Genomic DNA, 26,457 nt, shown 5'->3' with positions numbered 1-26,457 from the left:
TATTGTTGTTTGTCATTGCATTATTTAATAGAATAACAAATAATTGAAATGATATATGGATTACTTGTTTGAAATTGTATTTTTGCAGAACTTGTTAATACTTCACTTGAAGACAACTATTATGTGTCAATTTATATAATTATACACTGAACAAAACAACCTTATTACAATAGTATTCATGATTAGCATAACAGCCTATGCCTGTGTGCTTCTTTTCCAATATTATATTTAGTGATTAGTAGTACTTAAGAATAGCAGGGCCCTTGCTACACTTTGGGGGATTGGGGCCTGGGGGAATTTTGCGTTGTTTTGGGCGAAAGGGGAATTTTAGAAGATCTTTTCACCAACCATTCAACACTTAAAATTGCTATATTTAAATGTAATTTAAATAAATATACATTTAATCAAAGGTTAATAGCACAATACCAGCAGGCAACATAGGTATAAAAGTAAAAATAAATAAAAAAAATTTGGAGGGGGGAATTTTTAGCTGAAATAGGGGAAAAAAGTATACTTTTTTCATGTGGGAAGTCGCCGATATTTGGCTGTAAAAAGTGCAAATTGAGGGCCCTTAATAGCAACAAATACTGAGTGTTGATATGTTTCTATTGTTTTTATTTAAAATCATAGTTTTTTAAATAATGTGTACAGTCAGTCAACCAGTTTAGAATAACCCGGCAAACAACGTTTATACTTTTGACCACAATAATTTCTCTCTGGATTTAGTGTCAATGTGAGAAGATGTAAAAATAAAGGGTTTAAACTTTAATTTATTTTGTATGATTACAGGTTAGGCCAGACGACATACAGTTTTTTATCAAAAATAGCCAATTAAAGTTCACTTGAGATTGACAGTTATCTAAAAACAACAAAATCGCCTACCTGTAAAGAAAAAACTAAAAAAAAAAATTTTTTTATCTACACTAGCTGAAATGAATAAACTTGATAATGGTCTGATCATAATGGTGCATCTTATGGGCAACTTTAAACACCTGTTTCTTGCAATACCAGTTTACTACAGCAATAAATCTACATAATATGGGCATTGATGCAGTGCATGTATTGATTCATCTTCACAATCTTAAGCCATAAAAATCCCATATTAAATACATGTCAAAGGTAGATCAGTTTATAGCCCTATACATAAATATTTGATAACAATCACAAGTGCCCTAAAAACCAAGTGTGAAAACCAATACACTACTGTACATCGAATGATTGATCAATAAATCATGCTTTAAAGTAAAGCTTTACTAAAAAAAAAAACTATGATCTTGCTGCTTATACTGATTGCTCCATATTGTGTAACTAAAAAGAATTTATTTTAAAATCTGATCACATATTCATATGTTATTTTTCAAAAGTGGTATATACAAGTAGAATATATTATGTATACAATAAAGCGCAAGCGGGAATGTGCTTTGCATGCAAAAACCTGTCAACATGACTTTTGACATCTCTATATGTGGCTATTTTTTTAGCAAATCATAAGAAAAACAGCATACCCTTTCAATATTTAAATCCACAACACATCTCAGCGCTCTTCGTGGCATTATAACGGTTAATTAATTCTACGTTTAAAAGGTTTTTAATAAATAATGACCCCCAAAATATAAAATCCCAACCCGTTGCTCTGGTTCTAAGGACGCCCCTATTTCGACCAATCAAAAGTCTTGCTTTCTTATTGTGAACGGGGACCAGTTTTAATATTATAAAAAAATCTAAACGACAAACATTTGATTATATACAAATTATTTGATAATAATTCAATTATTATTTATTATAACATTTCTTACTTGAAAATATCCAAACAAGATGAAAATACAAAGTACGAAAATTTATTATTCCCTAAATTTCGTACTCAACAGGTTCGATACATCTGCAGCATTAACATTTCCAACCCTAATTTATACTTTCCTTTGCACATAACAAAACGTAATTCTTATTAAAGAAATCTCGTTGTGTATAAATTGCATTCAAATATTTCATAAGATATTTTTCAAAACTAAAATCATGATTTATGTTGTGTGTACGAAACCTCTTCGTACGAATGTTGAAGTAAATAAAGATGTCTGAATACGACAATGTCTGTCGAGGTTCATTAAAATTAAAGCGTGTTTCAGATCATAAAATTAAAAAGTAAGTCTACAAGATAAAACAAACGACAAAGTTAGACACTGTTTGAAATGAAATAATATGAGATAATATGTGTTTGATGTGCGAAATATGATTTCGCGACCATATGATTTTGTATTGCTCTAGTCTATGTGTAGTCCAAATTTTTGACGCTCTTAAATATTAAGCTACTTTTTATATGGGTAATATTTGGAGCGTACAAAGGGTGAAAAACCAATTATGTGGTGGGAATTTTTTGTTCTTTGTCTATATTGTTGCGCAAGGATTTTGTGCGCAACATTCAAGCCCCGATATAAGACACTTAATAACAACGGATTGCAATAATATTTACTTACCTGTGTAGATAATTCATTTCTTAATAATGTTCCGTAAAAATTATGTAATGACACTTTGAATTTTGCACGCCTGAGCAATTTAAATCCAACCACTATTCAATTTTTCAATATCTCTCGATTCGCTCGCTGTGTAGATATAAATGGATAACACGACCTCGATGTAAAGCATCTGGTTTAAAGTGGAAGAATAAACAGCGTAAAATACAGTTTGCGTTCGTCTGTTGTGGTGCAGCGGGTTACATAGTAAACCGATGTTATACTTTTCTGGATTAATTTAGCATTGTTTTTTTTTCTAAATTGACAATTAAAAAGTTCTGAAATAAATTACATCTTTTATTTTTATACTGTACATAAATAATATTGATACAGATCGTACAGTATACCGTCCTTTTTAACGTAGAATGTAAGTACATAAAACAACACAGACAGAGGTGCGAAAAAGACATGCATAAACACTTCCTGAAACTTAGAACAGTGAATAGAAACTGCACCATATCTGTTTTGAACATATGCTTATTAAATCGACAAAGTTTAGCATACAAGATCTAGTTATGTAAAAGTCGGTGTTAAAAGCTAATGTTAAATAAAATTACGCGTACACGTTACACCATAATGCCTTCTTCTGATTGGTTCATATTTAAATCAGTTTCATGACATGGCTACAGGTCAGTGATTGTTTTGCGATTTAAGCAGAAGTTTAACTGAAGAATTTATGCCTTTCTAACTTCGAATCGACGATATTTGATGTAAAAATGAACTTCTGAATTAAAACTGAATGAGTTGGTAATGTTATTTTGCAATTTTACGCAAATTGATGAAAATTTTAACTTTCTGGTTTCCACCACACAAAAGGTCCTTCAACGATGAGACGTTCCAAAGAATTTAGCCCATATAAAAAGTATCTCTAAATTCTTTGCGCGTCTTATAAATGAGACTAGTCTATGTGCAAGTTGTTCATCAACAAAAACTCAGGGCTTTTCATCCTTATATAACAGAGGCCGATATTCGGCTCCTTCCCAATTCTAAAAAGCCTTATTTTTTCCCAACTCTGGTTGAAAGACTTCCCAAAAAAAACGATTGAAATTCCCCTGAAAATCAAAAAAATAAACACAGCGGATAGTGTTTTGTAGCCAAGTTACTATTCGGTATAGTTTTACTGGTCTTGTAGATGATTGTAATTTCATTGAAAGCTTCCACGAGCGATAAACAAAGATGAAGGTTTATTTTGCGTAATTGTTGTCTGGTATCGATTTTTTCGCTACCAGTTCAGTTCAGTTATTTCCCCACTACCGCTAAGCCGAATTTTAATTGTATTTGTGTACCAGTCTAGAACAGAATATTGCGTAGTACGGGTTTTATTGTCGGTTTTTGCACGAGGGCCGCAAGGGAGGTCACCAGTGTCATCGCTGAATTTTCAGTTTGAAAAAAGAGATAACTTTTAGTTTACTGTTCAAAAACTGCTGTTACCTGTTGAAAAGTTTATCTGTTTGAAAATATAGCTGGCCAATCTTTGAAAAGAACATTTCCAAGTCATTAATTCATAACAAAAATAAAGTTCAAACCATTATTGTGACTGTTTAAAATTGATTAAATGATTTACCTGTGATGAAATGCTTTAAAAAAAATTTCCCAAAATGGCCATTTATCACGCTTAAATTTCCCAATTTGCAAGGCTAGGGCTTCTTCCCAATTTCCAGATGAAAAGCCCTGAAAACACAATCTTGAATAAATGTTTTAATAGCAACTTAAGTCGTTTATGTATGGAAATGTTGCAACTGAACTCTTAACTGAAAATTCTCATATTGATCAATGTTCTTAGAATACTTATGTAAGCGATTTTTCATATCCTTTAGGCACCTGGTCGATTTTTGCAGCAAAACGCTGAAGCTTACAATTTTTCTCTTATCAGAACCAGGGCTTTTTTTTTAAGGTTACACATACAACGTTGTTTAAACATGCATGTTTTTCACAATTTTCAGGGTTTTTTCTCAGCATTTTGGGAAGATAGCCCATGGCTTTGAAATTGGGAATTTTATCTGCATTTTCAAGAAATTGGGAAAATAAATTGGGATTTAAAACTACATGAAAGAGTTCAACATCTTTAATTACAAACTCCACAAACATCATCATGATCAACAGTTTTTGCACATAATAAACTCACACAAAGTCTTCAGTCACAAACTTATTTCCCTAGTTTCAACATGTTGAATATCAGTCAGCACTTTGCTTCGGGAAATCAACGATGACCATGCAAAAGAGTCACTTGTTATTAAATTGCTTTCATTGCCAATGATGAATGGAAGGAGTTTCAATGGGAGAACTTGTACTTGTTGACGATGTTTGTTTATTTAATGATGCTTGCTTAAAAAAATCAACAGTTTTTGTTTGGCCACATTTTTGCTAAGGAATCTTTCAAGTAATGTTTCGAATTGTGTGACATATTTGTTTTCCATTCAGCCGAATCACAAAACACTTAAATTTCATCACAAATATAATAAGCGCTGAACAACACACAGAATATCGTGCACACGAATAATGCAGACGTTATCCAAATCGCGTTATAGTCTAAAAACTGTACGAGACTGGATCGGACTACGCTTTGTTAAAAATCGAAAAAGCCATGTCATTAGCATTTTTTCCCAATTGGGAATTTGTTAGCAAATTTTGGGAAAAAAGTATACTTTTTGCGATTGGGAATATAGCCAAATTTCGGCTATAAAATCGGGCCAAAAAAAACCCTGATTTTCAATACTGTAACGGAATTTCGCGTTTTTTAAAATACATTTTATGGTTCATAAACGAAATTCTGGCCTAAAATATGTTTTAACCCGTCACAGTTGTTTATCGTCAAACAATTATCTGTTTAATTACGTTATAATTTGTTTTAGAAAGTGATGCCCCATAGCGGATTCTACCGTATTTTTACGCTTTTATACAACTGAAAAATGAAGTGCATGAGAATACTAAGAAAAACTGTAATGTATTTTTACTAACTTTGTCAATAGCAAATAAACCTCTGTAACGTATAAAAATGTATTTTTGAAAAAATCAATACAGATCAATAAACAATCTTACAATATACACATGATCCGTTGTATGATTTGATATTTTTTGCCAAAACGTCATATATTATAAACATTCGAAATGCAGACCTTTCTTAAGTTTATACCACAAACATGACAGAAAATCATTGTTTTCAAAATACCATTCATTTGCTTTTTATGCCCCCCTTCGAAGAAGAGGGGGTATATTGTTTTGCTCATGTCGGTCCGTTCGTATGTATGTCCGGATGTCCGTCCACCAGACGGTTTCCGGATGATAACTCAAGAACGCTTAGGCCTAGGATCATGAAACTTCATAGGTACACAGATGACCCCTATTGATTTTGAGGTCACTAGGTCAAGGTCATGGTGACCTGAAATAGTAAAATGGTTTCTGGAGGATCACTTAAGAACGCTTATGCCTAGGATCATGAAACTTCATAGGTTCATTGATCATGACTCGCAGATGACCCCTTTTGATTTTCAGGTCACTAGGTCAAAGGTCAAGGTCACAGTGACCCAAAATAGTAAAATGGTTTCCGGATGATAACTCAAGAAGGCTTATGCCTAGGATCATGAAACTTCATAGGTACATTGATCATGACTCGCAGATGACCCCTATTGATTTTCAGGTCAGTAGGTCAAAGGTCAAGGTCACGGTGGCCCGAAATAAAAAAATGGTTTCCGGATGATTACTCAAAAACGCTTATGCCTATGATCATGAAACTTCATAGGTACATTGATCATGACTCGCAGATGACCCCTATTGATTTTCAGGTCAGTAGGTCAAAGGTCAAGGTCACGGTGACCCGAAATAGGAAAATGGTTTCCGGATGATTACCGTAAATCTACGAATATAATACGCACTTTTTTACCTGCCGATTTTTTCTTCAAGTAGGGGGTGCGTATAATATACGAGTTGAGAGCAGAACAACTATTTTCCTGTGTAAATTTTCAACTTAATCGCTATTATTCGCTTCGTGGCATCCATTTTGAACTACACCATTACATCAAAAGGGTGCAACAGGGCTCGTGCTGTCATTCGCCAGTTGAGTCATTTGCGAAAATATTGAGAATTTGGCTCAATAAAAATCTTATTTGTGAAAATACGAAAATCTAGTAAAATTTCATTGAAAACATCTGCCATTTATATCGGACTGGTTTTCTATATTTGTCTCTTTGTTTTAATGAAAGTGTTTGCAATTCGAACAGTAAACGAAACCCTGTCTGTACCCGATTATGAGACATCGCTTGACCTTATTGTTATTGAAGTGCACATGGTAGCTGGCCAATAAAACTTGAGCTCGCTTACACATGAAATGACGTTGTCAAATGAAACGTGAGAACGGGAGGAGCTATCGGATAATATTGGGTCATCCATGCGCAGACACTGTATACTTTGAATACACAGTTAATATCGTTTGCCTACAAAATAGCGACTGGACGCTAAGTCGTATAAAGAGATTAGCAAATGAAAAAAAATAACTGACAATACCCGTAAATATTTATTTCTTAGCTGACCACTATTTATCTTTGTACCGCATATTTACCATATCTGAAGTAAAGAGTGGTAATTAAATAATTAGTTTTATGATGCTAATAGTCTATTACACCTGTCTGCAAATTGCCGAATTAAATTGAAAGGTGATAATTAATTAATTTATTTTTTACTCCAAAACTAGCCTTAATGACAGCAGCGTATTTTAATGAACTAGATCATGAAAAACACGAGCGGTTTAATTGTTTTTTTAGTTATATTAAAGTATTGAGTTTGTAACTTGAACAAAGTAAAAGTAATTCATCTAGACAACTATAAAAACGGAAGTCCATTTTGTCTTCTTATTACTTTATTATTATTATAATTATTATCGTCCCGAATATTGTCAAATTGAATTAAATGTGAAAAGAAAAAACAGCATCTCTGCTTCTTTCTTTTGTAATTATGACTGCTTGACCCGGATGTCAGCAAGGGGCCCGTGTGTTATCGGTAACAATCAATGGTAATATAAACAATAGACAGAGATATTTATTATGCAACTGTCATAACAACAGCACTATAACACATCCCGATCAATATACCGGGGTAACAGATAGTTGACAACACCAAATTGATTTGCTATTTTCACAGCACAAAAATATATTGACACATTTTTTCGGAAATGTCCGATTTCGGACACTGATTTTTTAAGTGAGTATTTTACTCGGATTTTCAATTTTTACCGATAAATTTTGACCAAACTAGGGGGTGCGTATTATGCACGAGGGCGTATTATATTCGTGGATTTACGGTACTCAAAAACGCTTATGCCTATGAGCATGAAACTTCATAGGTACATTGATCATGACTCGCAGATGACCCCTATTGATTTTCAGGTCACTAGGTCAAAGGTCAAGGTCATTTGAAAAAAAAGTTATGAGCTATTGTCATCACCTAGGCGTCTGCGTCTGGTTAAGTTTTGTGTTTAGGTCCACTTTTCTCATGAAGTATCAAAGCTATTGATCATGATTGGCAGATAACCCCTATTGATTTTCAGGTCACTAGGTTAAAGGTCAAGGTCACAGTGACTCGAAACAGTAAAATGGTTTCCGGGTGATAACTCAAGAATACTTAGGCCTAGTATCATGAAACTTCATAGGCACATTTATCATGACTTGCAGATGACCCCTATTGATTTTCAGGTCACTAGGTCAAAGGTCAAGGTCACAGTGACAAAAAACGTATTCACACAATGGCTGCCACTACAACTGACCTTGTTTAAGATGAATTTTGAGAATTTAAATATTTATTGATTTTAGCTCTCACTTATTAACCATAAATGGTCGAAACTTATATTTGACAAGTTTATAGTCAACAGACTGTATATTGAACATTCGAACGTCGCAGTCTTATTTTAATTTTTGTCTTAAATTAAGTTTCAGTTCATTTACAAACATTGATACTTTTATTTTTTAAGAAAAAAAGTTTCAGGGTTCCTACGCTTAATAGGGGTCAGGTTTTGAAACAACGAAATTTGTATGCGTTCTATAACGTTGTAGTACACTGTAAAAATCGCCATGGTTTTGAGGATAGAAAAAACATGTACGTTCTAATACGTTACAGATGTGCAAAGGATATGTGATTTAATTTGACACTTACAAATCTGAATAACTTTAGTAAGGAGCCCCTTTTACTCCTTACTTTCAATATTTAGGAGTCTTTACAGACTTCTTTTTCCATGTGATGTATAAATCTCACTCTGGAGCATACTCGTACATTTTTTATTTACAAGGTGATCGTGAGAGTGCAGTTAAAAGAATAAAACCTTTAATATTTATAATATGTACAGTCAGGAAAGCACAATGTTTGAATTGGAGGCTGGCAAGTCCTTCCCTGAATGACTCTGGGGGTCTGTAGAACTGTAAGGTGCTTTGGTAGTTGGTTCAACAATCAAGCTCCAGAGATGAAGAAGGACGGAAGGTAGGTGTTTGTTCTGCAGTATGGTATCCAGTAACGGACCACTGCATCATCCATGTCTTCTAGTCCACGTCCTCATGTACATGTAGATGTGATTGATCGCCGGAGAGGATCGGTGGCAGGAAGGTCCAGAAGACCATAGGTGATCTGATACATCATCAGGAAATTTGAGTGCTGGCGGCGGAGTTCTATGGTAGTTAGCCCAAGGTCTTGGATCATCTGGCTAGTGCTGCTTGTGGTCCTGTAATTGCCTGTGATGAATCTCGCCGCGCTCTTCGCTGCACAGCCTCTAACTGTTGAATACATGCCTGTGTCCGATGGTCCCAAGCTGCTTATGCGTAGTTGAGGACAGGTCTGACTAGTGACTTATAGCACTGCAGCTTTATGTCTTTCGGGCAGATGGAGAGATTTTTGCGGAGGAAGGCGAGAGAATTATTGGCAGACGTAGTGCGGCTGTCTGAGTGTGGTTTCCAGGAAAGATCGATAGCAAGTGTCACGCCTAAAATTTTTCTTGTCTTGACTAAGGCTAGCTGGTGCCCGTGGATGCTGTAGTCTTCTTGTATCAGGGTTCGCTTTCTTGTTATCCGCAGTACCTCACATTTGTCTGGGTTGAAGGACATCTTCCAAGTTGTTTCCCACTCTTGGAGGGCATTGAGGTTGTTCTATAATATTTGTGCATCCTCTGAAGACTTGATCTCTCTGTACAGAAGACTGCCATCCGCGAATAGCCTTGTTGTGGATTTAACTTTTGAGGGCATGTCATTGATGTACACAAGGAAGAGCAAGGGTCCTAACACGGAGCCTTGAGGGACACCCGATGTAACTGGTGCTGGTTTTGACTGTACATCTTCGACCTGTACCTGTTGACTTTGGTTTGATAGGAAGCTTCTGATCCAGGTGAGAATGTTTCTACTGATGACAAAGTGCTCCAGTTTCACAGCAAGGTGTTTGTGTGGGACCTTGTCAAACGCCTTACTGAAGTCAAGTAAGATGGCGTCTATCTGCTCACTTTAGTCAAGAGCTGACGAGAGATCCTGTAAGGTCGGGAGTAGCTGCGTCTCACATGACCGGCGCTTCCTGAACCCATGCTGTGAGTCTGACAATATGTTCAGGTCTTTTATATGCTGCATGATCTGGCTGTGCATGATATGCTCCATGATTTTGCAGCAGACAAATTAAGGTGAGGGAGATAGGCCTGTAGTTGGCAGGGGTGCTTTTGTCGCCCTTCTTGAATATTGGAGCCATCGATGCTTGCTTCCAGTCATCAGGCACACAGGCTTGTGACAGAGAGGCCTGAAAGATGAGGGTCAACATAGGTGAGAGTTCACTTGCAGATTCCTGTAGGAACCTTGTAGGGATAGCATCAGGTCCTGTTGCCTTGTTTGGGTTCAGGTTCAGCAAGAGTTTGTGTACACCCTCATTTCCTATGTTGAAAAAGGTTGCCATTGATGGGTATGGTGTTCCGCTCATCTTTTGGATGTTACTTGGGTCCTCTTCTCTGAACACACTTGTAAACTGCTCATTCAAGATTGCAGCCTTAGACAATGTGCCCTTATACATGTTTTAGGGGGGCAATACCACTGCTGTCACATCTTCAACCATGTTTCACAGCCAATGACAATATCAGGGTTTGATTCTTGGAGGAGTAGCCAGAATTCAGATGGTTTGGCTCGCATGCTCTGGAAATTGATCAGCAATATCCTAAATGATGCTTGTGGAGGGCCCGGTAGCGACAATACAGAGCTGAAGCTTGATGTCTGAGCATCAAGTGGGCTTGAGTGTTGGCTTTGGTGTCTGTGGCTACCAGGGGTACTGTATGAGTTCTCTGTTGCTACAGAGGTGTTGATGGACTTAAGGGATTAAACAAAATAAGCCACCTTTTTCAACCATAGTTTTCCAAAAACACATTTTAATCCATGGAATTATAAATTGTCTTTCATGCTTGGATTAAAATGGAAGTGCAATTTTACTTCTATTCAATATTAATTTTGGTGTTATTTAATTTTGGCTTTGCAAAAAAAAATTAACCCATTCCTCTAACATTAAAATTTAAAGTTAATAATCGAAAAGGTTTGTAATGTATAAATTTACTTTGCTTGGTTTACCTGGGTATTTATGGTTCAAAACCATTATCAGAGCATTTGGTTTTGTTTGATTCATAGATAATGAATCGCATCAAATGGGTGTAACAGCCTTATATTTTTCATTGTTGATGTATTTTATTAAGCAATTGTGGCTGTTAGTCTTTTTATCCTATTTTGTTTCAGTAATGCTTAGATCTCAAATATTTAACTCACATTGAATATGTTTAAAACATTTTCCTTAAGTAAACTAATTCTATCAATCACATTCCCTTGACATGCTATTAAATACATGTATAAATATGTCTTTTGTGTTATGTTTATATGGTTATGAACTGAATCTTGTATTCTTGTATTGAACCACTCAGTGTGCTTTTTTAAAATTCTTATTCTTTACTTTTAAATCTTTATTTCAACTGTTATATGGTACAATTTTTCATATCATACTATAACAAAAATAACATGATTCTCAAAACAGCCATTGATCATTGATGTCATCCTTTTTGGAGCTCACCCGAGCATGATCACCTGTGTCAAATTTAAGCTCATTATCACACTAAAGCCCACAATTTTCATCCAATGTAGATGATTATTAACCAGGTTTTTAACCAGGTTTTCCGAAGGAAAAAACTGGTTATTAGATTGGCGAATGCTGGCGGGCTTGCTGGCTGGCGGGCGGGCGGAACAAACCTGTCCGGGCCATAACTTTGTCGTTCATTGTGAGATTTTAAAATCATTTGGCACATTTGTTAACCATCATTAGACGGTGTGTCGCGCGAAAAAATTACGTCAATATCTCCAAGGTCAAGGTCACACTTTGAGTTCAAAGGTAAAAAATAGCCATAAATGAGCTTGTCTGGGCTATAACTATGTCATTCATTATTAGATTTTATAATCATTTGGCACATTTGTTCACCATCATGGGACGGTGTGTCTCACGAAAGAATCACGTCAATATCTCTAATGTCAAGGTCGCCACGACTAAAAATAGATTTATTTTAAAACAAACTTACAAAGGGGGTTAATTTTGTTTGTTCATTTCAAAAGTTCAGTTTGAGTTGTCTCCCTTTATCAAATTTTTTTTCACAATGAAAACCTGGTTTTGTGACAATTTTGTCCCTTGTTGTGAATATAAGCTGAGTACGAAGCTGAGTCCTGTACATCCACAAACTAAGCCACACTTCAAAATTCTGTTTATCACTCTAGATTCCACATTTATGGCTTATTTCTGATGAAATTTGTTCAGATTGTTTATCTTGACAATATTTATGCTGAGTTGGAATCAGATTCTTGTGTTTTCAAAGACTAAGAAAGCCTTGTATTGTATCACATTTAGGACTCAATCTTGATAACACTTGGTCAAATGTTCTCTTTGACAATACCTGGGCAAAGTCATGTGTGTCCAAAAGCAAGCTCACAAGGTCAAAGTGTTATAGTAGGTATTTTGGCTGCCTTTTGACCACGATGTCAAATGTTCAATCCCCCTCTGTAGGAGCATTCTTTAGATCTCCCTCAAAGATACCAAGAACGTTAAACCCAAGTCACAGATTGGAGAGCATTTCATTATGCCTTAGAATTTCAATGCAATCAAGCTTAACCCTTTGCATGCTGGGTAATTTGTCTTCTGCTAAAATGTTGTCTGCAGAATTTCTAAAATTAGCATTTTCTTCGATTTTTTTCAAAGAATACTATCAGAATAGCAAACAGTTTGGATCCAGATGAGACGCCACGTTCTGTGGCGTCTCATCTGGATCCAAACTGTTTGCAAAGGCCTTTAAAATTCAGCTCCAGCGCTTTAAGGCTTAAATTAATAGGTTTTAACGTATGCAAACAAAGTTTTTCATTATGTCAAAAATTATCCTAATATTTGCCAGGAAGAAGAAAAGGAAGGATAAAGACAAGGAGCTTGACAAGTACCTGCAGAGTCTGGCAGAGACGCCCGGTACATCAGAGCAGCAGCCTGCCCAAAGGGCTGACACACGGACCAAGGCTGAGATTGCCTTTGAGAAGAGGAAGGAGAAGAAGGTATGCTGCACTCTGGCTAAAACAGGGCTTAATGCATGTGTGTTAAGTATTTCCCAGATTAGCCGATGCAGTCTTCACAGGCTGATCAGAGACAACTCTTCGCTTTTATGTATTTTTTTGGGCTTAAAGAAAGTCTCGTCTAAATGAAAATCTGTTTTAGGGATTTAGCGTTGGTGGAGATTACGACAAAGCATTGTGGAATCTATGATACGTCATTTTAACATTTTAATTTTGCTAATCTGTGAACATCACTTTTGTGATTCTTTTCAAATTACCTTTTTAAATTACCTTAACAATATATTAAATAGGATTTTGGCATGTATACCAAATCTTGTTTCAAATAGTAAATAGATAAGATTTGATTAAGCAACTTAGAATATGATACAGAAGTATATTGAAGCGTAAGTTAAAGAAAATTGTGGTATTTCCTATGGATAATTCAAACTTGTTCAGGTATTTTTTATAACAAGTAGACACTCTTTAGAACACTAGGTTTTGTTTTTAGCAATACATAATGTTCAAATTATGGTTTGCAGATGGCCCAGCAAATCCTGGAGAGGGCAACAAAAAGTCACAAAGAAAGAATTGTAGTAAGTTCTTTTTACAATCCTTTTTTGTGCTTGTTTTTCACTTAGGAAATTAAGGATTATTTTATGTCAAACCATTTCATTCAACTGTTTAAAATGTTGTCTACATTTACCTGCAAATTGTTTTGCTTTTTTAACACTTATACATGTTATACATGTCTTCAGGCTTTATGCTTAAGGTAACTGACTAAGATCCATATTAACTATGGCACAGTCAAATACACTGTGATGATTGAGAACATGTTCCCAAACCAGATACAATTGTCATTGATGATAGCAGCTGCAATTCACATACTAACATTGAACAAAGTGTGTATTGGCCAGGAATTATCTGACCAGTTCAACTGCTGGTTTCAAGGTTTTACTGGAAGCCATTTTTGCAAAAAAATACCCCTTATTTGTGGGTCAAGACCCCTTGACAATTAATGTGCTTCCACAAATTGTAAGGAAGAATTCCCTGTTCCTGTATCCCGTCAGCCAGTAAGTCTGTCAGTCTATCAGTCTGTCCGTAACAGTTTTATGTCTGTTATATATCTCCTTTACCCTTTGGCAGATTTTCATTAAACATGCCTCAAATGCTAAAAGCATCTAGACAATGTTCAGAAAGCAGTCATGCCAGATTAAGGTCAAGGTCATACTTCACGGTAAAAGGTTCAAGCTTCCGCATTGTGTCTACGAATCTTGCATCATATGCTTAGTGCATTGAGACATGTCCAGAAGACATGAGTCAGTCATGCCGGATCAAGGTCAAGGTAGTTCCTCAAGGCAAAAGGTTTGAGCCTCCATTTTTGTGTCCACTCTATATCTCCTATACCCTTGATAGGATTTTGATGGAACTTGTCTCAAATAATTAGGGAATTGACAGTGTGTACGTAAGACATGAGTCAGTAATCTAGACTTGAGGTCAAGGTCATATTTCTAGTTAGGTCAAAGGCTTAAGCCTCTATTTTCATGTTCTGTCCATTCTTCCTAAACCCATTCAAGAATATTTACGAAAGTTGGATACAATGTTAAGTGCATTTAGACAATGTGCAAAAGGCACGAGTCAGTCAAGCTGAATGTGTAGATTATGAAGAAAGGAATTCTGGCTGCAACCAGTTTTGGCACAGTTATTGCTCTTTGTGTTGTTTGCTTCAATATAAAAATGATTGTCTCAACATTTGTGTTTCAGTTAAGAATGGAATTCCTTTTTTGTGTATCATTTATCAGTGTATGATGAAGTTCATGGAAAAATTAATGTTTATTTTCCAGACAGTTCATACGTTGATTAAATGAAAAAAATGCTTTTCAATAGTTATGAAAACTTTTCAATAGTCATGAAAAAGACATTAAGTACCATTAATGATAACATTCTAAAGGCAGCAACAAACTTCTATACACTGGCATATAAATTGAGTTTCAGTTTTCTTTGTGTTGTATGGCATATTGTTGAAGTTGGGGCCATACTATTGAGTCATTTAACTGATGATGTTTAAAAAACGTCAGTGATGTTTTTTTACCTGCGAGTCCTGCGTCCTGGACTCACAAAAACCTCTGGGGATGCAAAGTTTCGAATTATGCGAGTCCCAAAAATGCATTGAAATTTATAAAAAAAAAAAATATCGTTTAATATTTGGACTCATTCTTTCAATTCTGGGACTCATAGATTTGCAAGTTATAGAGTCCCAGGACTCAGATGAGAAAATTTGTAAAAATATCACTGCAACGTCATTACAAGTCACCCAAAATTCTGACTTCATTTTGCAATTTGTTTATGAAAAAGTAGCACAGTCATGAATATAAACATTAACATTGGTATATTAGGTTGGTTCATTGCGAAATGATAATCAGGTCATGTAATCATGTGATTGAATTATCAAATCAGATTACAGCAATTGCTTGACATTGACAGAGGTTGACATTATCTCTTCTTTATCTTCAGGTTAAATCTTAATACAACCTCCACAATTGAATGACCTTTATGTATAGATTATTGTAAAAATAAAAGAATGTTGCCTGCCACTTTTGGCAGAATTATGGCCCTTTGTCATTTTTACCATTATTGAGTTTGTAGTCCCAAAAATGCCCATTAACTACGTGTTGAATCTTGCTTAAGCTTTCTCATTTTAATGACCTCAATGTGTATATGATTGTTTCGACTGTGACCGGTTTGGGCAGAATTATTGTCCTTTGTTTTTTTTTGTCTATTGGAGAATATAATTATAGTTCAAATTTGTCTTTGTGATATTGTGTTCTCTTTTACTACCGTGTTTGAAAATTGTGTCTCTATTGATGCACATTAAGTGTGTTTCTTATTTGTTGGATGTTGAAATATGTTATTAATGGTGAAATAAATTATTATTTTGATGTAAATTATTGAACAAAAACATTGAATTACATGCCAAACTAGGAGGTGCTCATAACTTAAGACATTTGACTTTAAACTAGCTCAGCAAAAATACTGATGAGATTCAAAAGACAACTGATTTACAACCCAAACAAAAACGTGTCATTTATTACATAGACAAACTCTAACAAGAGCCTGCCTTTTATTTGACAAACCTTAATGAGAGCCTGTCATTAATTTCAGGAGTTCAACCAGCACCTTGACAATCTCACTGAGCACTTTGACATCCCCAAAGTGAGCTGGACAAAGTGAGGGACATTTGGGTCATGGTGGGACACAAGCTGTGTGTGGAAGGAAGAACTCTCAGCTTCTGTGTTCAGTGATCACTTAATGGCTATGCTTTTAGCACTGTTAAATAATTTATATTTGTCAGCGTTACATTTTGTGAGTTTTCAAAAAATGTTTTGTGGACATGGATTTCTGATTTTGAAAAAAAAGGTATTTGCGTTGGTAATTTTCCGATATATTAAACTCGTTGATCGGGCAACCCACAAAATCCACAAAAAAAGAATGTTGTACGAATTATAATGATTTTACAGTATATGTAAACACTATTTGTATGTAGACGATAGTTTGAAAGATGAATCAGCCTTAAAGTCCAAACGCACATTCTCGGCCCTTTCCGTCAAACATCGGATAAGTACCTCGAAGGAGATAGTATGAATACACATTTTGGAAGCGGTTTTGCGGTCTACCTACGCGGGCCTACGCGAATCAAAATTACATAGTAAAAACAAACATGGCCGGTTTTGCGAGTTGTTTACATTTTGCAAAGATGAAAATGGGGATTTTCTATGCTCTGAAGCCAGAGCAAGTACAAACTCTACAGGAATTATGGACGCCGTCGTTGTTATTGTTTTTGTTGTTGTAACATTCTTAGAATGGTAGCACGTGGGCGGACTACTTTCAACCCGTATTTCTCCCGAGTCCGATTATGATAATCTGCGAGGGGTACTGAATGCCTTAAAGTCTTGGATTTGAGGTTTATCTTGCAAAACTGGGCTTAATACTTGTGCATAAAGTGTCGTCCCAGATAAGACTGTTAAATCTGCTCAAGCTAATCAGCAACAACTCTTTCAACTGTAATGGATTTTTTGTTAAGGTTGTCTCATCTGAGCAAAAATCCCGTTTAGGTGGATAGTGTCATCACTGATTAGCCCGTACAGGCTGCATATGCTAATCTTGAACGAAACTTTATGTACATACATTAAGCTCCCTTAGCCCAGAGCATGGCTCATTTGTTTTCACCTGTTATATTGACATAGGTCTTAGGTATATGATGTGTTGGCCCATAGGTGTGTATATAAAATACAAATTAACACATACTAGTAGCATCAGAATTGGCTTAGCTCTGCTTCTGCAATTGATTTACAAATTGGTGCACACTGTTATTATTCCTTTCTGAATTTGTCCACTTGGATTTTTTTATAATTATTAATGCTGCATGTATCTCATTGATCAGATGATAAAACTTGTATGCAATTATTTTTACTTAATTTGAATTGTTTGTACTGTGTTTTCGGGTATTGTAATTATATTATTAACTAACATTTATTTCTTCAACTGTTTAAATGAAAATGGTGTGTTGTAAAATAATGTCTATTGTCATGCTCTGTCTTACAAGTTTCACATTTTGAAATGTATGTTTGTAATTAAATAAAATTAACATAAATGTTTTAAGTTTTAAACATACACCAAGGTGAACATGTTCTTTTCCCCACTTTTGCATGATCAATGTTATGTGCATTTTAGACTTGAAATAAAGCATGTAGGCTTTTTTAATGCAAGATCTGTTCATTTAGTAACTAAACAAATACTGCTTGAGAAATGAAAATTTACAAACATATTAAGTAGCTTTATTTGAATTGGCACCTGGGTGTTTTGGTTACTGTAATTTATAGCCATTCATTGAATACATGTAGTTCGAGCTATACTACTCGCCCATTTGTCAGTGTCTGCGTTTTGATTTGGTCAAGGTTAACAGGCATCATTTCCAAATGACTGTTTCTACTACAGGTATTGATTTGAAACATGTGGTTGGGGTCATTGTTTGGGTCAATGACAAAGGTTCATGACTCTGATCTGCCATTTAGCAGTATTAAGCCCCATTTTTTACTTAAAAAATATGATTGTTTGCTTTCAACTACTCCATGTCTCTTTCTACTACATACATGTATATTTATATAACACTTGGTATATGTTTTTGGGGTTCATATGAACATTTACTGACCAAGATTTATCTGTAAACAGCTTTAAAGCATGATTATGCCTCCTATTGTACTTAAGGTGTATGGGCTGTAATTTGACCATAAGGCCAAACATAAAAGCATGATCCTTTCCCCTTCCTAACCCATGCAAAAAGGGCTGAGAATGTAGGTAGAGAAACTATGTTATTTCAAATACAATTGTCTACAATGCAGATTCACTGAAAATGAATTTCATGTGTTAGAACTATGCTTAAAAACTAGGAACATGAACCACTGACTACCGGTAGATTATAAATGGAAATTGTAAAAGATATGATTATTCAATTCTGACCTGTAAGAATCAATATAGACCTTTAATTTTCTTGAATGACATCGAAATTTGACTATGATACTTCTAAATGTTTTTAATATTTAGTAACTTCAACATCGGGAATATGATTTTTAATCAATGTCAATATGGATGATGTATCTTAATTTTCAAAGACCGGAGATATTAGATTTCACACGATTTTGTAAACTTAGAGTGTAAATAATCGATAAACTAGCTCGAACAAAGTTAAAGTGACAACTTTCAATTATTGTATATACATATTGATGCATTAAATTAATTACCTGATCTTTTTTTAATCTTCAATACCCCAAAACGAGTTCTGATAATCAAAAGTATGATTAGTTTTTTGATGACACCGTAAATGTGGGATGGAAAGCATATTCAAATATTGGACAGTGTGCGTTTGTGCAAAATAATGTCTAACTCTGCAAAAGTTCAATATATTTAAGCGAAAACTTAACACATATATGCAGAGGGAGAGTTCCAATTAATGATTTTACATAATAAATTAAACAGCTTTGCATTATGTTCAAAATTTGGAAAGAAAAACTAGAAAATGGACAGTGTTCGATTTTGCAAAATGTATTCCGGCCTTTATGCCACAACGCCGAACATTGCTGAAAAAGAACTTATGCAGAGTAAGTTTTGTTAGTACACGAGTACTTTGCGCCCATTGTGCAATGCATTCTAAAATCGTTTACACTGTATATGTGTTAACCAGGAAATATTATCTTTAACCGACGAGATCTGATGCCGCTGTGGGTGTCCAGCGAACTTGCACTGTAACATAGTGAATCCCACCTCATGAGGTGTAATGAAATGAACTAGCAGCAATATTTACGTTTATTTTTCAGTAAAAATCATATATAATAATAAATCGCATGTTGTTGAAATGAATGTATATTTACTTAATTTATTTTTATACCTAAACTAATACTAAGAGAAAAGTTTTACTTTCGACAAAAGTGAATAAAGTCTTTAATGGTTTTCGTTTTTCATTATTTTACTATAATTGTTATTGAAAACACAATAGTTCCTGTCATTTTTAATGGTCAAGCTGCTAAAGATTGCCAAGGGCTGAGCTATAAACAAACGATAATATCAGGAAGCACGATCACGTGACTTTGTGGGTTTGCCATTTAAACGTTTATAGATGTAAACACACCGGTAAGTGGTGCATTTTTTTCAAATAACTTAAAAAAATACATGTATTATGAATTTCACCCAGTGCATAAAAGACAGAGTTTTATGCTGTTTATGGCAATGTGAAATACATCATAATTACTTTATTTAATAAGCCTGTGTTATTGGTTAAAACATGCTTGTGTACCGCACGGTTATGCTTCACACAAAGTAAAATTTGTCACCGATTTCAGACGTATTCAAGGATTTATTCTTATAGATTAGGATATCTTCTCAAAATGCAAGAAAAGCTGTTTTTTATGCACTTTACATTGTTATGCTCCCCTTGGAAGAAGAGGGGGTATATTGTTTTGCATATGTCGGTCGGTCCGTCCGTCCACCAGATGGTTTCCGGATGATAACTCAAGAACGCTTAGGCCTAGTGTCATGAAACTTCATAGGTACATTGGTCATGACTGGCAGATGACTCCTATTGATTTTCAGATCACTAGCCCAAAGGTCAAGGTCACAGGGACTCGAAATAGTAAAATGGTTTCCGGATGATAACTCAAGAATGCTTAGGCCTAGGATCATGAAACTTCATAGGTACATTGATCATGACTGGCAGATGACCTCTACAGATTTTCAGGTCACTAGGTCAAAGGTCAAGGTCACATTGACTCGAAATAGTAAAATGGTTTCCGTATAACTCAAGAACGCTAAGACCTAGGATTATGAAACTTCATAGGTACATTGATCATGACTGGCAGATGACCCCTATAGATTTTCAGGTCACTAGATCAAAGGTCAAGGTCACAGTGACTTGAAACATTTAATTGTTTCCGGATGATAACTTAAGAATGCTTACACCTGATATCACGAAACTTCATATGAACATTGATCATGACTGGAAGATGACCCCTATATATTTTCAGGTCACTAGGTCAAAGGTCAAGGTCACAGTGAATCGAAACAGTAAAATGGTTTCCTGATGATAACTCAAGAATGCTTACGCCTAGGATCATGAAACTTCATGGGTACATTGATAATGACTGGCAGATGACCCCTATATATTTTCAGGTCACTAGGTCAAAGGTCAAGGTCACAGTGACTCGAAACAGTAAAATGGTTTCCTGATGATAACTCAAGAATGCTTACGCCTAGAATAATAAAACTTCATAGGTACATTGATCATGACTAGCAGATGACCCCTATTTATTTTCAGGTCACTAGGTCAAAGGTCAAGGTCACAGTTACTCGAAACATTTAAATGGTTCCCGGATGATAACTCAAGAATGCTTACGCCTGGGATCATGAAACTTCATAGGAACATTGATCATTACCTGCAGATGACCCCTATTTATTTTCAGGTCACTAGGTTAAAGGTCAAGGTCACAGTGACTTGAAACAGTAAAATGGTTTCCTGATGATAACTCAAGAATGCTTACGCCTAGGATCATGAAATTTCACGAGTACATTGATAATGACTGGCAGATGACCCCTATTGATTTTCAGGTCACTAGGTCAAAGGTCAAGGTCTCAGTGACTGGAAATAGTAAAATGGTTTCCGGATGATAACTCACGAATGCTTACGCCTAGGATAATTAAACTTCATAGGTACATTGATCATGACTGGCAGATGACCCCTATCGATTTTCAGGTCACTAGATCAAGGTCACAGTGACTGGAAATAGTAAAATGGTTTCCGGATGATAACTCAAGAATGCTTACGCCTAGGATGATGAACCTTCATAGGTACAAGGTCACAGTGACTCGAAACAGTAAAATGGTTTCCTGATGATAACTCAAGAATAATTATGCCTAGGATCATGAAACTTCATAGGTACATTGATCATGAATGGCAAATGACCCCTATTGATTTTCAGGTCACTAGGTCAAAGGTCAAGGTCACAATAACAAAAAACGTATTCACACAATGGCTGCAACTCCAACTGACAGTCCATATGGGGGGGGGGGGCATGCATGTTTTACAAACAGCCCTTGTTGCAAAAGAATTTCAATAGCTTGAGATCTTTGAAAAATAAAGTTCTTAACGGTGTGTTTACATTCTGCCCAGCGCGTGTGTAAACCCCGTTGATTCTTCGTCCTTAATATATGTAAGAAGATCACTGATGACGAAATAATGTACGCAATACCAGCATCCGGTTGTATGAGCAGTAGAAAGGAGAGAACTTCCTCATGAACCTCTGCACTGACATATTGACATTACCGCCCACCCGCAAATGTTTGTATGGAATACTGACCAAAACTACGATTTACGAAATCGAATGGCTTGTCGGAGAGATTAATTGTTCACCCCAGGAAACCCGATACCTTGTGAGCAGTGTGATACCATTGGAGCAGTGCTCGTTATTTTAGCATGAACTAACATAGGGTAAGTAAATTGGAAAAAAAATATTTTTTCAAAGTCCAATTTGAAACAACTGTGTATTAACATTAATAACAAAGGTATTGGCCTTCATGTAAAAAATATCTTGACAAATTTTCGTAAAAAATGAGCGAAATGTGGCTCCCTGAAGTAGAAGATCGGGCAAAATGGGCCATGTTTAGGCATTTAGGGGAGAAAAACTGCGTTAATTTGCAAGCCACTACAATTATTAAAGGATTTATACAAACTTACACATGTTTGCCACCATAACCTCTCGGCAGGATTTCTCCAGAAAACTATTTCTTGTGGAGAAATTTGCGTTTTTAATGGCCATGTTGGGAAAACACGGATACCATCTGGAGAAGACCAGGAAACCTTATGTGAGCAGTGACTTTATAATTCAAGCCATTTTGTTGCAATTTCTTTGCTTTATAGGGCATATATTAAGTGTATGTGGGCGCATATGCATACAAATGTACTTTTAAATGCCTTATGTATTATCAATTGTGCCTTTTCAAAATAAATTCTCGTGTTTTATTTCTTTTTAACAACACTATTTTGGAAAGAAAGACTTGACTGCTTTGTCATATAAATTAATTGGTTAGGTTTATAGAACGATGTCTTAATAAGTGTAAATGGGGGTTGTATGTATAATATTTAATTAGTCACAGTTTTAAAGTAGGCGGTAGTGATGATAGCAATCCTTACTTCATTGGTTCACTATTTTATGAGCCTCAAAAAACTTGTCATTACTTTATTACCGAAAAAATAAGGATTTTTTTCAACCTTCTGACAACAACCAACTGCCATAAATAGGAGTTGGGTGGTGTAGAGAGGTGGCTGTTGTATTCAGATGGTTTGAGTAACAGGTGTTTAATTGACTAGCTTCCTATGCATTATATATATATATATATATATATATATAAACAAAAACGCTGTAGTTATTTTTTGCCGAAGCTTTCGACCTCACGGTCTTCATCAGCGGCCATTTTTTATTTTCAGATGTTTTATTATGAACGGAAATGACGTCGTGCATTTCCGGCGTCAACGTTGTTTACGCGCCCTTTTATTAACTTTTATTCTTGCACGTTGATGCCATATGGTCGGTATGTCCTTAGTTTCGACTTCCACAATTGCACCATGGTTTTGCGGTACTCGTCCGACCCGCTGAGTTTTTCGAGTCCCATTATCTGGAAGTCATCCATGGAATGTCCGTCGGTGTAGAAATGTTCAGCTACCGGGTCACTGTGCTGTGTGCGAATACGCGACAGATTCAATAGATGTCGCTGGTACAGAGTTCCGCCGGTCTCTCCCACATACACGAACCTGCGACAGCGACGACAGTTGACCGCGTACACAACATTGGATGATTTGCAATCAACATTGTTTCTGACGCTGTTATTCCTGCCGCTGGAATCTGTGAAATATTCCGCCTTCATCATGTACGGGCAAATGGCGCATCTCTGTGCCCCACAGGGCCCGCTCATATTGGGTTTTCGGAAGAACATCCTATTGTGTTTCTTGTGCACTAGGATGTCTTGCAGGTTGCAATCCCGTCTGAAGGCTACTAATGGGGGCTCAGAGTACACTTACTTCATTCTATCAGACGTGTACAGCGTGTGTAGGTGTCTACGGATGATACGGCCGATGTTGGGTAGTGCGCGCGAAAACGTTATCACCAGCGGAATCCTTGTATTATGCTCCGAGTTTTTCTTTTCGCGTAAAAGGTCCTCTCTCTTTTTATTGTCGACCTTTATTAATTCGGTCTCCACAAACGCCCCGTCATATCCACGGTTCACGAGCTGTGTTTTCACCGCCTGTCTGTGCTTCCGGTAGGCAACCTCTTCTGAACAGATTCTTTTCGCACGCACCCCCAGACCATATGGTATTGCTTTTTTTGTAGATTCCTGGTGCGAAGAATCCCTGTGTAGGTACAGGTGTTTATCGGTAGGCTTAGTATATAGGTCGGTTTGAAGGCGCCCGTTCCGTATTGTTGTCACCGTGTCCAGGAACTCTAGTTTTTCTGAAGAATAGCGGAGCTCGAGTTTAATGCGAGGGTTGATTCCATTTCCTTGTGTGTGGAAAGTTTTAAGTGCCTCGATACCATGCGTCCATAAGCCCCACACATCATCCACAAACCGGAAGTATGCGAGTGGTTGCTTTTCTGACCGCCGGAACAGTTCCTGTTCCCAAGCACCCATGTAGGTTGATGCATAGTTCAGCCCGAGGCGTGAACCAATAGCCGTCCCTTCTGTCTGTATAAAGTGTTCGTCGTTGAATGAGAAGGTGTTGTTCTCCAACACAGTGTCCATCATCACGATGACGTCCTCTGTAGGTATTTCCGGGTCCGTTCGCCTGTTTAAAGCGTCTATAGCAGCAGCACGGGCCTCATCTCTCGGGACACTTGGATACAGGGCCTTCACATCTAAACAGAATATTAGCGTACCTTCCGGAATAGGTTGTTTTAATTTTTGTATTTTGTTTAAGAAGTCCATAGTGTCTCTTACAAACGACGGAAGTGACGTCACATGGCTTCGCAACTGGTCATCAACAATTTCCACCATTTTCTCTGTCGGGTGGCTTCTACCATTCACAATGGTGCGTAACGGCATTCCTGGTTTATGTAACTTCGGGTTCCCTTGAAGCTTACCGGAAGTGCCATCGTTCCTTGTCATGTATTGTCGGAGATCACTGTCTATGGAACCTCTTTTGTACTGGTTGTCTACCACCTTTTTTACCTTGTTTTGCACTGATTTTGTTTTGTCGTCGGTAACTTCCGCATATGTGTCGCTATCGGAAATTTCACCTTTTAATTTTTGTATGTAATCTGTGCTATCCATTACGACTATACCAGAACCTTTATCAGCAGGCCGAATGACAATTTCATCGTCGTTAAGAAGTTCTTTTAGAGCGTATTCTTCAGATTTACTCATATTGAGCATAAACCTTCTTTTTAGACCCTTGATGATGTCATCCTTTACAGCCTTGATATACGCATCCAACCATTTATCGCGGCCTGCTTTTTGAGTCCATGTTGACGGCGTCTTCTTCCTGTACGGTTTCTCTTGATTAGGATGTCCGTCCCTCTCTTCAGAGTAGAAATATTCTCTGAGACGCATGCGACGTTCCCATGCAGTGAGGTCCGTCAACAACTTGCCTTTGTCAACGACTCTTCTTGTTGGAACAAATTTCAATCCCTTAGATAGAACTCTTATTTGTGAGACAGTAAGTTGCTTCTTAGATAGGTTAGTCACTACATCCGGTTGGACCGACGGTCCCTCAGTGACGATAACACAATTTTTAGACGTTGAACCGTTTGCTGTATTGCGGCGTTGCACTTCCGGCTTGTCTAACAACACATGCATATTTTTGTAGGCATGGAAAGTCTTTCTGAACCAACAGATCCCACTTCCGGTTCCTCTTCGACGACAAGGACGCTTTCTGCAGTCATTAAACATTTTCCGGTGTGGTTACACTGCACTTCCGGTTTGTCAGTAGCGACATTCTTATCTTCAAGTATTCCGGTAAGCTTCAAGGGAACCCGAAGTTACATAAACCAGGAATGCCGTTTCGCACCATTGTGAATGGTAGAAGCCACCCGACAGAGAAAATGGCGGAAATTGTTGAGGACCAGTTGCAAAGCCATGTGACGTCACTTCCGTCGTTTGTAAGAGACACTATGGACTTCTTAAACAAAATACAAAAATTAAAACAACCTATTCCGGAAGGTACGCTAATATTCTGTTTAGATGTGAAGGCCCTGTATCCAAGTGTCCCGAGAGATTAGGCCCGTGCTGCTGCTATAGACGCTTTAAACAGGCGAACGGACCCGGAAATACCTACAGAGGACGTCATCGTGCTGATGGACACTGTGTTGGAGAACAACACCTTCTCATTCAACGACGAACACTTTATACAGACAGAAGGGACGGCTATTGGCTCACGCCTCGGGCTGAACTATGCATCAACCTACATGGGTGCTTGGGAACAGGAACTGTTCCGGCGGTCAGAAAAGCAACCACTCGCATACTTCCGGTTTGTGGATGATGTGTGGGGCTTATGGACGCATGGTATCGAGGCACTTAAAACTTTCCACACACAAGGAAATGGAATCAACCCTCGCATTAAACTCGAGCTCCGCTATTCTTCAGAAAAACTAGAGTTCCTGGACACGGTGACAACAATACGGAACGGGCGCCTTCAAACCGACCTATATACTAAGCCTACCGATAAACAACTGTACCTACACAGGGATTCTTCGCACCCGGAATCTACAAAAAAAGCAATACCATATGGTCTGGGTGTGCGTGAGAAAAGAATCTGTTCAGAAGAGGTTGCCTACCGTAAGCACAGACAGGCGGTG

The 26,457-nt window shown here is 36.8% G+C and overlaps 3 protein-coding genes across 10 annotated transcripts in view; 1 reads left to right on the top strand and 2 right to left on the bottom strand.

The window, feature by feature from the left end:
- The window catches only part of LOC127851015 (spermatogenesis-associated protein 6-like), a 31,052-nt gene extending 29,379 nt beyond the window's left edge, over window positions 1–1,673 (bottom strand). For all 8 annotated transcript variants that reach the window (XM_052384435.1, XM_052384441.1, XM_052384434.1 and 5 more), the window contains exon 1: window positions 1,506–1,673. In XM_052384435.1, the coding sequence (XP_052240395.1) occupies window positions 1,506–1,553 (48 nt within the window). In that variant the 5' untranslated portion in view covers window positions 1,554–1,673. The remainder of the gene's footprint in view (window positions 1–1,505) is intronic.
- Window positions 1,674–1,975: 302 nt separating this feature from the next.
- On the top strand, window positions 1,976–17,717 carry LOC127849516 (protein FAM32A-like). The gene is made up of 4 exons (XM_052382140.1): window positions 1,976–2,139; window positions 12,922–13,072; window positions 13,609–13,662; window positions 16,229–17,717. Exons 1-4 carry the CDS (start codon window positions 2,069–2,071, stop codon window positions 16,295–16,297), a joined length of 345 nt encoding a protein of 114 aa, XP_052238100.1. The 5' UTR covers window positions 1,976–2,068; the 3' UTR covers window positions 16,298–17,717.
- A 5,966-nt stretch (window positions 17,718–23,683) lies between these two features.
- On the bottom strand, window positions 23,684–25,459 carry LOC127851209 (uncharacterized). Its single transcript, XM_052384834.1, has one exon. It carries the CDS (start codon window positions 25,457–25,459, stop codon window positions 23,684–23,686), a length of 1,776 nt encoding a protein of 591 aa, XP_052240794.1.
- Window positions 25,460–26,457: the final 998 nt, after the last annotated feature.

The sequence above is a fragment of the Dreissena polymorpha genome, chromosome 11, assembly GCF_020536995.1.
Source record: "Dreissena polymorpha isolate Duluth1 chromosome 11, UMN_Dpol_1.0, whole genome shotgun sequence".
Classification (NCBI taxonomy): domain Eukaryota; kingdom Metazoa; phylum Mollusca; class Bivalvia; order Myida; family Dreissenidae; genus Dreissena; species Dreissena polymorpha.
This window is presented reverse-complemented; position numbering and strand designations above follow the sequence as displayed.